Source organism: Salvelinus namaycush, chromosome 6, assembly GCF_016432855.1.
Source record: "Salvelinus namaycush isolate Seneca chromosome 6, SaNama_1.0, whole genome shotgun sequence".
Classification (NCBI taxonomy): Eukaryota; Metazoa; Chordata; class Actinopteri; order Salmoniformes; family Salmonidae; genus Salvelinus; species Salvelinus namaycush.
Genome location: NC_052312.1, coordinates 51,393,921 through 51,408,338, shown reverse-complemented (window position 1 = coordinate 51,408,338; position 14,418 = coordinate 51,393,921). Strand labels below are relative to the sequence as shown.

At 42.7% G+C, this 14,418-nt stretch overlaps 1 protein-coding gene across 1 annotated transcript; it reads right to left on the bottom strand.

Moving 5' to 3' along the window:
- Positions 1-10,692: 10,692 nt before the first annotated feature.
- On the bottom strand, positions 10,693-14,124 carry LOC120049428 (interferon gamma 1-like). Its single transcript, XM_038995696.1, has 4 exons — positions 13,840-14,124; positions 12,267-12,326; positions 11,808-12,011; positions 10,693-11,293 (listed from the first exon to the last, which is right to left on the bottom strand). Exons 1-4 carry the CDS (start codon positions 13,966-13,968, stop codon positions 11,144-11,146), a joined length of 543 nt encoding a protein of 180 aa, XP_038851624.1. The 5' UTR covers positions 13,969-14,124; the 3' UTR covers positions 10,693-11,143.
- Positions 14,125-14,418: the final 294 nt, after the last annotated feature.

Below are 14,418 nucleotides of genomic sequence, written 5' to 3'. Positions count from 1 at the left end.
TGGTAGGTATTTAGACATGTCTCTGGGTAGTGGAGATGGTAGGTATTTAGACATGATAATGTTAGGTAGTGGAGGTGGTAGGTATTTAGCCATGTCTCTGGGTAGTGGAGGTGGTAGGTATGTAGACATGTCTCTGGGTAGTGGAGGTGGTAGGTATTTAGACATGTCTCTGGGTAGTGGAGGTGGTAGGTATTTAGACATGATAATGCTGGGTAGTGGAGGTGGTAGGTATTTAGACATGTCTCTGGGTAGTGGAGGTGGTAGGTATTTAGACATGTCTCTGGGTAGTGGGGATTATAGGTATTTAGACATGATAAAGTTAGGTAATGGAGGTGGTAGGTATTTAGACATGTCTCTGGGTAGTGGAGGTGGTAGGTATTTAGACATGTCTCTGGGTAGTGGAGGTGGTAGGTATTTAGACATGTCTCTGGGTAGTGGATGTGGTAGGTATTTAGACATGTCTCTGGGTAGTGGAGATGGTAGGTATTTAGATATGTCTCTGAGTAGTGGAGGTGGTAGGTATTTAGACATGTCTCTGGGTAGTGGAGGTGGTAGGTATTTAGACATGATAATGTTGGGTAGTGGAGATGGTAGGTATTTAGACATGTCTCTGGGTAGTGGAGGTGGTAGGTATTTAGACATGTCTCTGGGTAGTGGAGGTGGTAGGTATTTAGATATGTCTCTGAGTAGTGGAGGTGGTAGGTATTTAGACATGATAATGTTGGGTAGTGGAGATGGTAGGTATTTAGACATGTCTCTGGGTAGTGGAGGTGGTAGGTATTTAGACATGTCTCTGGGTAGTGGAGGTGGTAGGTATTTAGACATGTCTCTGGGTAGTGGAGGTGGTAGGTATTTGGACATGTCTCTGGGTAGTGGAGGTGGTAGGTATTTAGACATGTCTCTGGGTAGTGGAGGTGGTAGGTATTTAGACATGTCTCTGGGTAGTGGAGGTGGTAGGTATTTAGACATGTCTCTGGGTAGTGGAGGTGGTAGGTATTTGGACATGTCTCTGGGTAGTGGAGGTGGTAGGTATTTAGACATGTCTCTGGGTAGTGGAGGTGGTAGGTATTTAGACATGTCTCTGGGTAGTGGAGGTGGTAGGTATTTAGACATGTCTCTGGGTAGTGGAGGTGGTAGGTATTTAGACCTGTCTCTGGGTAGTGGGGGGGTATATATCTATGTTAAATAAAGTAATATAACATAGATAACATACAGTACATTACATTATATAACATAGATAATTACAGTTGAAGTCGGAAGTTTACATACACTTGGTTTGGAGTCATTAAAACTCGTTTTTCAACCACTCCTCAATTTTCTTGTTAACAAACTATAGTTTTGGCAAGACGGAGGACATGTAATTTTTCCAATAATTTTTTACAGACAGATTATTTCACTTATAATTCACTGTATCACAATTCCAGTGGGTCAGAAGTTTACATACACTAAGTTGACTGTGCCTTTAAACAGCATGGAACATTCCAGAAAATGATGTCATGGCTTTAGAAGCTTCTGATAGGCTAATTGACATAATTTGAGTCAATTGGAGGTGTACCTGTGGATGTATTTCAAGGCCTACCTTCAAACTCAGTGCCTCTTTGCTTGACATCATGGGGAAATCAAAATACCTCATAAATAATTATCTCTACTGTTATTCTGACATTTCACATTCTTAAAATAAAGTGGTGATCCTAACTGACCTAAGACAGGGAATTTTTACTACGATTAAATGTAAGGAATTGTGAAAAACTGAGTTCAAATGTATTTGGCTAAGGTGTATGTAAACTTCCGACTTCAACTGTATAGCAAACATTGCATTACATTATATAACATATATAACACAATGTCAGAGCATTTATCATTTTCAATAAAACGTCATTTCTTTTCCATTTTTTCCATTTCAGTCATTTATCAGACACTCTTATCCAGAGAGACTTACATCAGTGCATTCATATTAACATAGCTAGGTGACAAAACAGCCTATCACAATCGTAACCAAGTAGGTTTCTAGATACTACCTTTTTTTCTATTTCGTCACTCACCAAACTGACTCACTCACCCCGCTCCCCCACCCCCGTAGTGGCCCTTCCAAAGAATCCCTCGAAAATGACCTGATCTGAGGTAGCTGGGGGGGGGGGGGTATTGAGGAAGAGTCACCCATTTAGGAGCGGAACACCTCTGATTTAAAGGAAACCTACCGAGAAGAGGAACCCACAAACCCCAAAACCTCTGTAACCTCTAACCATCATCGTTGTCTCCAGCGAACTCTGCTGCTGCACAGCTCTCTGTCTCACATATAAATACACCCCAGAGAGACACCAGGCCACCATTACTGAATCACATTGACACTCCATCTACAGACAGGTACAGTCAACAGAGACTCCACAGCTTAACTCTAAAAGGACTCCTTGAAAGACTTCTCAAAGACTTCGAAAGACTTCTCAAAGACTTCAAAAGACTTCTCAAAGACTTCAAAAGACTTCTCAAAGACTTCAAAAGACTTCTCAAAGACTTCGAAATACTTCTCAAGGGCATATTTTGATATATTTTGCGAGGCTTTTGTTCTGTGGATTGAACGAAACGTGAGCCGCTGTAACCAGGATAGTAATATGAATTCATCCCTGGATCTTGTTGTGTTAGTATGTTTGGGATTCTGCTCTGTAGTGGTTCTGGGACGCCCCCACCACTCTGGCTCTGAACTTGGGTCCAGCTTCGTGTCCAAAAACATGGAGAGAGACATCGACACCCTGAAAGGCCCTTTGGTGAGTTACAATAGAAATCCTTAAACCTGTTTAAACTGATTTCTCTGGTCTGTGGTCATGGATGTGTCCCAAACAGCACCCTATTCAGTATATAGTACACTACTTTGGCCACATACCACAAACCCCTGAGGTGCCTTCTTGCTATTATAAAGAGGTTACCAATGCAAATTAGAACCTTAAATAAGTATTTTTTTTATGTAGGGTCTGATATACCATAGCTTTAAGCCAATCAGCATTCAGGGCTCGACCCGCCCGGTTCATAATATCTTATAATGCCTAATGCATGTGGTACTATGACAGTCCTGTCCTGTACTACTGAGAGGTTCCCTTCTCCTGGCCTTCAACAGATGACAAACAAGAAACTTACAGTCAATTTACAGACGTCTTGGGATTTTATTACTTTTATTCATTTTATTTAGAACCTGCTGGACACCAACTTGGTAGGCAAACCTGTCTTCCGGAACCTCATGGTAGAGCTTGATGGCAAGTTTGAGGTAAATATCTCATATTAATTTCCGTTTTTCAACAAATGTTACTGAACTCAAAAAGTTCTGTACATAGTTGGATTATTTCATTTTAAAGCCAACATTACTTGTAGATTCTACCTGCTATTTTACATTAAACTTGCTGGCCCTGCTATTGTAGATTCAACCTGCTAGCCTTGTCAACCTGCTGGCCCTGCTATTGTAGATTCAACCTACTGGCCCTGCTATTGTAGATCAAATTCAATTGTCTGCTAAGCTGCTGGCCCTGCTATTGTAGATTCAACCTGCTAGCCTTGTCAACCTGCTGGCCCTGCTATTGTAGATCAAATTCAATGTCTGCTAAGCTGCTGGCCCTGCTATTGTAGATTCAACCTGGATTCCTGTCTACCTGCTGGTCCTGCTATTGTAAATTAAACCTGGAGCCCTGTCAACCTGCTGGTCCTGCTATTTTAGATTCAACTTGCTGGCCCTGTCAACCTGCTGGCCCTGCTATTGTAGATTCAACTTGCTGGCCCTGTCAACCTGCTGGCCCTGCTATTGTAGATTAAAATCAAGGTCTGCTAAACTGCTGGCCCTGCTATTGTAGATTCAACTTCAAGGTCTGCTGTCACATGTACCGAGGATGTACTCATTGTTAATGGTGTGCCTTTCCCCATGTCCTCCCGGTTCTCCCTGTTTCTGTCTCTCTCTCTCACTTTCTCTCTCTCTGTCTCTGTTTCTGTCTCTGTCTCTGTCTCTGTCTCGCTCTCTTTCTCTCTCTCTGTCTGTCTCTCTTTCTCTCTCTATTCTCCATTCTCTCTCTCTCTCTCTCTCTCTCTCTCTCTCTCTCTCTCTCTCTCTCTCTCCTCTTTGGTGGTCTTCTCTCCATTAGAAGCATGAACAGTGGCTGCTCCTGAACACCACTCTGGATGTGTACCTAAACATCTTCTCCAACATGCTGAAGGAGAACCATCCAGAGGAAGTCAAGCAGGGCCTCAGCAGACTCCGCGGGAAGGTGGAGGAGCTTAAGAGGAGCTACTACCAGGACAGAGTGAAGATGAAGATACAGGATCTGGCGGACATTAAGGTCAAAAGACTAAACTAAGTTATTCACTTATTCTGTTTACATCCCAAATGGCATCCTATTCCCTATATAGTGCACTACTTTTGACCAGAGCCCAGTATATAAAAAAAAAAAAATAGGGTGTGAGATAAAGAGAGAGAGAAATAAAGAGAGAGAGAGAGAGAGAGAGCGAGAGAGAGAGAGAGAGAGAGAGAGAGAGAGAGAGAAAGAGAGAGAAAGAGAGAAAGAGAGAAAGAGAGAGAGAGAGAGAGAGAGAGAGAGAGAGAGAGAGAGAGAGAGAGAGAGAGCGAGTGAGTAAATGTGTGCTTGTGCGTCTCATAGTTTTAAAAGTCCATTGTTGTCTGAATGCCGTCTTCCAAGTGTGGACACTCCACTGGTCAGGTCAAGATGATGACGTCTCTTTAAATGTATGTTGTCACTTCTGTTTAGACCAATGATGCTGTTGTCCAGAGGAAGGCTGTGAACGAGTTCAAAGTGGTCTACCAGAGAGCTTCCCAGCTGGGGACCATTCTCCATCCGAGAGTCAAGAACGCCACACAGGGCTGAGAGCAGACAGAACCACCAACTGACTGATTGAAGACAGATGAGACGACAGACTGTAATACATTAGGAAAGTGTGATGTCATTTCACTGCCGGTATCCACTTCAAGTGCAAAACCTGCAGAAATAAAAACACAACCGAACACCTTCATTAAAGGCATCGGGTAGAAGTAAATGAATCCATATCATTTCATATATCACCTGAAATGGCCGTGTTTTCATGAATTGAATGATATGATCTTAAAGTGCAGACAAAAACAGGACAAATGGACACCTGAAGAAAGGTAGAAACAGTCACTTTCCCAACGTAAACTTAACAACTGTCTCACAGCTTCCTCACCTACTGGTCACCATGCTTGTTCACGGTGCTATTTATTTAACTTTAACATTATTTAACATATTTATTTTAAATTTAAGTGCAATGTAATTATATGATGTAATTATTTATTGTAATGAATATTTATCAACTTTGTATGAAGGGATTTCCATTGGTCCTATAACAGTGGTAATGTTGTACTATTTAATATCATAGTTCACAATCAATGGATCAAATGTACTGTATTTATATCCTGGGAATAAATTCTCCTGAAAATATATCCTGTTACATGTCTTGAGTCTGGTTTTTAAAAATGTTTTTTTTTATCCAGTTTTCAAATTAGGATTCTATGTTACTGAAGTGCTGTTATTTCTAAATTCTCTTCGTCTTAATTAATGTGAGTCATTTTATTAATTCTGGGTCATTTTAATAATGGATGTAGAAGGCAACCAGTTTATTTCCTGATGTGAATGAAATTATGCCGAGTCACATTATTTCAGATTGTGGTTCTGGAGCTGTAAAGGTCAGATCATTCACATGATTGTGTCCTGAGATGAGTGTGATGTAGGAACCTTTACTTCAGATCCCACATTTCCGTGTTGTCACCTGACGTGTATTGGGGTTGCGCGTCCGGTCTACACAGAAAGCCCAACTTGTCGTCCTTTCTGAGGTGACAGACTGACACCTTCAATACTAGAGATGAACCATTTCTCTCTCATGGAAACTGACAAGCATCTGTTGAGTTCCAGTGTAAAGTTGACACATTCACCCACAAATGCCGTTGATGAGATGGATATAACACTGAGTCATGCTGCCTTGGCTTCTCTGGGTTGTATTTATATGTGGGAGTCTCCTTCAACAGAGTGCAGCTCTGAAGACGCCAGTTGGAGGTTACAGGGGTGAAAATGTACTTATGATTGCAGAAGAGCATAATACTACATTCATTACAATTTGTGTGAAAGTGATACAACTGAAAACGCCTGGGTGTCACTACAAACTAGCAACTAGCCTGAATAAGCAAAAGTGGTTCATTGTTAATAAATCAAACCGTATTCTTTCAACATCAATATTTGTTTGAAAGTGATGCCACTGTCCCCCCTTTGAAAAAGCCTGGGTGTCAATGAAAGATAGCATTAGCATCTATCTGTACTAGCATTAGCAACTAGCAACTAGCATCTAGCAACACAGCAGTCTTCTGGAACTATGACGGTGAGGTCATTCATTCGGTGTTGTCCCGGGGTTCTGGAACTATGACGGTGAGGTCATTCATTCGGTGTTGTCCCGGGGTTCTGGAACTATGACGGTGAGGTCATTCATTCGGTGTTGTCCCGGGGTTCTGGAACTATGACGGTGAGGTCATTCATTCGGTGTTGTCCCGGGGTTCTGGAACTGTAAAGGTGAGGTCATTCATTCGGTGGTGTCGCAGGATGAGTGTGTTGTAGGAACCTTTATTTCAGATCCCACCATTCCGTTTTGTCACCTGACGTGTTATGGGGTTGCGCGGCCGACCTACGCTGAAACCCCAACCTGTCATCCTTTCTGAGGTGACAGAGTGACACCCACAACCTTAACCATTTATTTCTCATGGAAACTGACAAGCATCTATGCACTAGCAACTAGCAACTAGCCTGAATAAGCAAAAGTGGTTCATGAAAATAAACAATTTTCAATAGATCGTTAAATCAAACCACATTCTTTCAACATCAATATTTGTCTGAATGTAATGCCGCTGTCCCCCCTTTGAAAGAGCCTGGGTGTCAATGAAAGATAGCATCAGCATCTATCTGTACTAGCATCAGCATCTATCTGTACTAGCATCAGCATCTATCTGTACTAGCATCAGCATCTATCTGTACTAGCATTAGCATCTATCTGTACTAGCATTAGCATCTATCTGTACTAGCATTAGCATCTATCTGTACTAGCATTAGCATCTATCTGTACTAGCATTAGCATCTATCTGTACTAGCATTAGCATCTATCTCTACTAGCATTAGCATCTATCTGTACTAGCATTAGCAACTAGCAACTATCATCTACTGTAGCAACACAGAAGTCAACAGACAGGGCTCTGTCCTCTAGCAACACAGAAGTCAACAGACAGGGCTCTGTCCTCTAGCAACACAGAAGTCAACAGACAGGGCTCTGTCCTCCAGCAACACAGAAGTCAACAGACAGGGCTCTGTCCTCTAACAACACAGAAGTCAACAGACAGGGCTCTGTCCTCTAACAACACAGAAGTCAACAGACAGGGCTCTGTCCTCCAGCAACACAGAAGTCAACAGACAGGGCTCTGTCCTCTATCAACACAGAAGTTAACAGACAGGGCTCTGTTCTCTAGCAACACAGAAGTTAACAGACAGGGCTCTGTTCTCTAGCAACACAGAAGTCAACAGACAGGGCTCTGTCCTCTATCAACACAGAAGTCAACATGCATACCAACCTGAACTTTATTGCATCACCAAAGAACTTCCCCAGAACGTGTCAAAACGACCTGTTTCATAGGGATTCCAACCCAAGACCCCATGCTCTGCTGCAAAGAAAAGGTGTTCAGCGGCCGTGTGTTGGTGTGTGATTTAAAGGAAACTTCGCTCAGTCAGAGAACCCACAACCTCACACCTCTATCGTTTCTGCCTCTGCCTCAACTATATAAATACTTGTCTGTCTTAACCAGCATCAGTCAGCCAGACACAGAAGACCAAGACTTGGGTAGTGTCAGATACAAGGGAAGAAGACCCAGTTAGACTAAACAAGGTTATTATGTTACATACAGTTGAAGTTAGAAGTTTACATACACCTTAGTCAAATACATTTAAACACATTTTTTCACAATTCCTGACATTTAATCCTAGTAAAAATTCCCTGTGTTAGGTCAGTTAGGATCACCACTTCATTTTAAGAATGTGAAATGTCAGAATAATAGTAGAGAGAATGATTTATTTCAGCTTTTATTTATTTTATCACATTCCCAGTGGGTCAGAAGTTTACATACAGTCTAGTATTTGGTAGCATTGCCTTTAAATTGTTTAACTTGGGTCAAACATTTCGGGTAGCCTTCCACAAGCTTCCCACAATAAGTTGGGTGAATTTTGGCCTATTCCTCCTGACAGAGCTGGTGTAACTGAATCAGGTTTGTAGGCCTCCTAGCTCGCACACGCTTTTCAGTTCTGCCCACAAATTTTCTATAGATTTGAGGTCAGGGCTTTGTGATGGCCACTCCAATACCTTGACTTTGTTGTCCTTAAGCCATTTTGCCACAACTTTGGAAGTATGCTTGCGGTCATCGTCCATTTGGAAGACCCATTTGCGACTAAGCTATAACTTCCTGACTGATGTCTTGAGATGTTGCTTCAATATATCCACATAATTTCCCCCCTCATGATGCCATCTATTTTGTGAAGTGCACCAGTCCCTCCTGCAGCAAACCACCCCCACAACATGATGCTGCCACCCCCATGCTTCACGGTTGGGATAGTGTTCTTCTCGGCTTGCAAGCCTCCCCCTTTTTCCTCCAAACATAACGATGGTTATTCTGGCCAAACAGTTCTATTTTTGTTTCATCAGACCGGAGGACATTTCTCCAAAAAGTACGATCATTGTCCCCATGTGCAGTTGCAAACCGTAGTCTGGCTTTTTTATGGCGGTTTTGGAGCAGTGGCTTCTTCCTTGCTGAGCGGCCTTTCAGGTTATGTCAATATAGGACTAGTTTTACTGTGGATATAGATACTTTTCTACCTGTTTCCTCCAGCATCTTCACAAGGTCCTTTGCTGTTGTTCTGGGATTGATTTGCACTTTTTGCACCAAAGTACGTTCATCTCTAGGAGACAGAACGTGTCTCCTTCCTGAGCAGTATGATGGCTACGTGGTCCCGTGGTGTTTATACTTGCGTACTATTGTTTGTACAGATGAACGTGGTACATTCAGGCGTTTGGAAATTGCTCCCAAAGATGAACCAGACTTGTGGAGGTCTACAATTTTTTTTATGAGGTCTTGGCTGATTTCTTTTGATTTTCCAATGATGTCAAGCAAAGAGGCACTGAGTTTGAAGGTAGGCCTTGAAATACATCCACAGGTACACCTCCAATTGACTCAAATTATGTCAATTAGCCTATCAGAAGCTTCTAAAGCTATGACATAATTTCTGGAATTTTCCCAGCTGTTTAAAGGCACAGTCAACTTAGTGTATGTAAACTTCTGACACACTGGAACTGTGATACAGTGAATTATGTGAAATAATCTGTCTGTAAACAATTGTTGGAAAAATGACTTGTGTCCTGCACAAAGTAGATGTCCTAACCGACTTGCCAAACCTATAGTGTGTTAACAAGACATTTGTGGAGTGGTTGGAAAACGAGTTTTAATGACTCCAACCTAAGTGTATGTAAAATTCCCACTTCAAGTGTAAGTGTTGATGTTAAAGGTGTAAACACAAGTCTAAGTGTTGATGTTAAAGGTGTAAACACAAGTGTAAGTGTTGATGTTAAAGGTGTAAACCCAAGTGTAAGTGTTGATGTTAAAGGTGTAAACACAAGTGTAAGTGTTGATGTTAAAGGTGTAAACACAAGTGTAAGTGTTGATGTTAAAGGTGTAAACACAAGTGTAAGTGTTGATGTTAAAGGTTGAACCCAAGTGTAAGTGTTGATGTTAAAGGTGTAAACACAAGTGTAAGTGTTGATGTTAAAGGTGTAAACACAAGTGTAAGTGTTGATGTTAAAGGTGTAAACACAAGTGTAAGTGTTGATGTTAAAGGTGTAAACCCAAGTGTAAGTGTTGATGTTAAAGGTGTAAACCCAAGTGTAAGTGTTGATGTTAAAGGTATAAACCCAAGTGTAAGTGTTGATGTTAAAGGTGTAAACCCAAGTGTAAGTGTTGATGTTAAAGGTTAAACCCAAGTGTAAGTGTTGATGTTAAAGGTTAAACCCAAGTGTAAGTGTTGATGTTAAAGGTGTAAACCCAAGTGTAAGTGTTGATGTTAAAGGTGTAAACCCAAGTGTAAGTGTTGATGTTAAAGGTATAAACCCAAGTGTAAGTGTTGATGTTAAAGGTGTAAACCCAAGTGTAAGTGTTGATGTTAAAGGTGTAAACACAAGTGTAAGTGTTGATGTTAAAGGTGTAAACACAAGTCTAAGTGTTGATGTTAAAAGTGTTTAGGTTGGTGTGTTTGTTCCTGTTTCTGAGGACGGTGTGAGGGCATCCCAAATGGCAGCCTAGCCCCTATATAGTGCACTACCTTTGACCAGGACCCTATGGGCCGCCCATTTGGGACACGGCCATTGTGTGGGCCACAGCCGTTGTGTGGGCCCCATGCAGGGGAGGGTTTTGGTTTCAATACGAGAACAATTATAAAAGTTCAGTCGGCCAATGTGTGATATTTCCATACTGCACCACACATAGACTAGTGTGTGTGTGTGTGTGTGTGTGTGTGTGTGTGTGTGTGTGTGTGTGTGTGTGTGTGTGTGTGTGTGTGTGTGTGTGTGTGTGTGTGTGTGTGTGTGTGTGTGGATAGATAATATCAGTCATCAGAATTGTTTCCTCAGTGTTCATTTATTCAGTCATAGAATTTACAGATTTAGCATAATCTGCAATAAATAACTATTTATAAAAAAATTAATTTTTTTTCTAGATAATGAATAATAAATATAAATTAACTAAATCTATTGATTCAAGAAAAATAAATACTTTTAACAATGATAATATACCATTGAGTATTGTGCGTGATTTCATAGATTAAATAAATACATTTTATAAATAGATGTCCAGTTGAGGCATTTTGTATCAAGGAAATATGTAACTTCAATATGTATCTCCACTGTGTCTCCGGGGGGAAGTTTCCCCGAGGTACAGATCTAGGATCAGCTGCCCCTCCCCCAATCCCAACCTTCACCATTAGAGGGGAAATGATAAACTGACCCAAGATCAGTATCTAGGGGTAACTTCCCCCTACAGCTAGCCTTCACACTAGACACGGTTGGTCATCTACATGATGCTTGATTTGAGCCTCTGGGCTTGCCGTCTCTTCCTGCGGTTGTCCTTCTTCAGATGGATCTTAAGGGCCAGTTTGGAGGCTTTCTCGTAGATGGTAACCAACTCGGACAGAGCCTTCCCCTGGACTGTGGTGTCACTGGTCTGAGGTAGAAGATACAAGGATTAACTATCAGGTTATCAGTTCATCAGGTGTCACTGGTCTGAGATAGAAGATACAAGCTTTAACTATCAGGTTATCAGTTCATCAGGTGTCACTGGTCTGAGATAGAAGATACAAGCATTGATTATCAGGTTATCAGTTCATCAGGTGTCATGAGGATGGTGTCTATACAGTAGACTATACTACAGTCATGATGATGGTGTCTATACAGTAGACTATACTACAGTCATGATGATGGTGTCTATACAGTAGACTATACTACAGTCATGATGATGGTAGCACAGTGCTAGAGGATAATTCATCCAGAAAGCTGGTGATTTAAATGTTGCATAGTCCATGGGATGTTTCATTCTAATGGACATATCCTTAATTTCATTTTAAACAAGATAAGTACATGTCATTGCTATGTGGCTTCATCTGCTAAAATATGAAGCGATGACCATGTGAAAGTAAACAACACCAGATCTATGTTCTGCTTCATGGAGGGAAGCTCACCTTGACGGCCCACAGGTTCTGCAGGTGTGTCCTCAGCTCAGGTATCCTCCCCAGGAAATATTGTTTCTGGAGATGCTGAATTTTCCCCTTGACATAATTCAGACTGTCCCTCACTTCCTGGTCCCCCGTCTGGTTCAGCATCTGACTGAAGATACTCAGATACACGTCCAGAACCACACTCATCAGCACCCTCCGCTCACTGTCCTGAGGGAGGGAAGGAAGGAAGGAAGGAAGGAAGGAAGGAAGGAAGGAAGGAAGGAAGGAAGGAAGGAAGGAAGGAAGGAAGGAAGGAAGGAAGGAAGGAAGGAAGGAAGGAAGGAAGGAAGGAAGGAAGGAAGGAGAATACTTTTAATATCTTGAAACGTAGTTTTGTGTCCAGCCTAGCCCAAGGGTAAGCTGTAGTTCCACATTGGTGATGTTAGCCTGAAGGGGATAACAATGTGTAACTATATATCTTACCTCAAACGTGTCCTTGGGGAAAACAGGGTTCCCGTTGAACAGCTGGTCCTTGGAGATCTTCTGAAAGAGCAAGACATGATGACAATTAGTGGTGTTGCTTTTCTCCTTCAACTTGGTGCAGTTTATTGCGTATAGTGGGCTCTTCTACCCCTAATCACAAGTATAGTGTCTGTCAGACCTGGGCTAAATACGTCAAATAACTTCAAATACATCATTTAGTTTGTCCAGTACAATGGCAACAATGGAGTAGTCCCAAAAGTGCAAACTCCAAGCTACATCTAAGCTAAAGCTCACCTCAGATGGAAATGTTTGAGCCAGGTCTGGTGTCTATGGGCCTACCTGGAAATGCACTGTTATGATGATGTCATCATTTTCTGTTTCATTTCAGTCTCACTGACAAGTCTTTCCTGCTTGGGCAGGAAGTGTGGAACTCCTCTTGGTTTTAGTCAAACATTTTATCTCTAACTCATCAACATCCAATGTTCTCCCTGTTCTGTCCTACTGTTGGCCTCCCATTAGGAAGGAGATCTCCCTGTTCTGTCCTACTGTTGGCCTCCCATTAGGAAGGAGATCTCCCTGTTCTGTCCTACTGTTGGCCTCCCATTAGGAAGGAGATCTCCCTGTTCTGTCCTACTGTTGGCCTCCCATTAGGAAGGAGATCTCCCTGTTCTGTCCTACTGTTGGCCTCCCATTAGGAAGGAGATCTCCCTGTTCTGTCCTACTGTTGGCCTCCCATTAGGAAGGAGATCTCCCTGTTCTGTCCTACTGTTGGCCTCCCATTAGGAAGGAGATCTCCCTGTTCTGTCCTACTGTTGGCCTCCCATTAGGAAGGAGATCTCCCAGTTCTGTCCTACTGTTGGCCTCCCATTAGGAAGGAGATCTCCCAGTTCTGTCCTACTGTTGGCCTCCCATTAGGAAGGAGATCTCCCAGTTCTGTCCTACTGTTGGCCTCCCATTAGGAAGGAGATCTCCCAGTTCTGTCCTACTGTTGGCCTCCCATTAGGAAGGAGATCTCCCTGTTCTGTCCTACTGTTGGCCTCCCATTAGGAAGGAGATCTCCCTGTTCTGTCCTACTGTTGGCCTCCCATTAGGAAGGAGATCTCCCTGTTCTGTCCTACTGTTGGCCTCCCATTAGGAAGGAGATCTCCCTGTTCTGTCCTACTGTTGGCCTCCCATTAGGAAGGAGATCTCCCTGTTCTGTCCTACTGTTGGCCTCCCATTAGGAAGGAGATCTCCCTGTTCTGTCCTACTGTTGGCCTCCCATTAGGAAGGAGATCTCCCTGTTCTGTCCTACTGTTGGCCTCCCATTAGGAAGGAGATCTCCCTGTTCTGTCCTACTGTTGGCCTCCCATTACGAAGCAGGAGTCTGTCTGTCTGTCTGTCTGTCTGTCTGTCTGTCTGTCTGTCTGTCTGTCTGTCTGTCTGTCTGTCTGTCTGTCTGTCTGTCTGTCTGTCTGTCTGTCTGTCTGTCTGTCTGTCTGTCTGTCTGTCTGTCTGTCTGTCTGTCTGTCTGTCTGTCTGTCTGTCAGGAGAAACCCCTGTTAGTCCAGTTAATAATGTGTATGATACTTACATAGTGGACTTTCAGTTTGTCTATGTTGCTCTTCATGGTAACTGATGTGTACTGAGCAGCATTACTCCATCCTAAAGTCATCCAGCCCATCAAGCAGAAACACATCACAGCCCTTGATAACACATCCATGGTCCTCAACCTCACGCTGAAGATCCCTCAAAGCTCAATAGTCCTCAATCGGTGTACGGAAACTTCAGTCAAAGGCCTTGACTTGAGTTGACTTAACGAGACCGCCTTGTATCTGACACTACCCAAGTCTTGTTCTTCTGTGTCTGTCTGACTGATGCTGAGGTTAAGACAGACAAGTATTTATATAGTTGAGGCAGAGGCAGAAACGATAGAGGTGTGAGGTTGTGGGTTCTCTGACTGAGCGAAGTTTCCTTTAAATCAAACACCAACACACGGCCGCTCAGTAACACCTTTCTTTGCAGCAGATCATGGGGTCTTGGGTTGGAATCCCTAGGAAACAGGTAGGTATGACACGTTCTGGGGAAGTTCTTTGGTGATGTGGGTATGATGAGGGGGTAGAGGAGGAGAATCAGGAGGAGGTATGTGGTGAGGGGGACGTCTGGGTTGAAG

What these genes read in the sequence shown, in the direction of transcription:
- LOC120049428 (XM_038995696.1), bottom strand. Translation starts at nt 13,968, where the DNA reads ATGGATGTGTTATCAAGGGCTGTGATGTGTTTCTGCTTGATGGGCTGG. An exon ending in TCCCCAAGGACACGTTTGAG is followed by an intron (nt 12,012 to 12,266) that starts GTAAGATATATA and finishes TCCCTCCCTCAG; the next exon opens with GACAGTGAGCGGAGGGTGCT. An exon ending in AGAACCTGTGGGCCGTCAAG is followed by an intron (nt 11,294 to 11,807) that starts GTGAGCTTCCCT and finishes CTTCTACCTCAG; the next exon opens with ACCAGTGACACCACAGTCCA.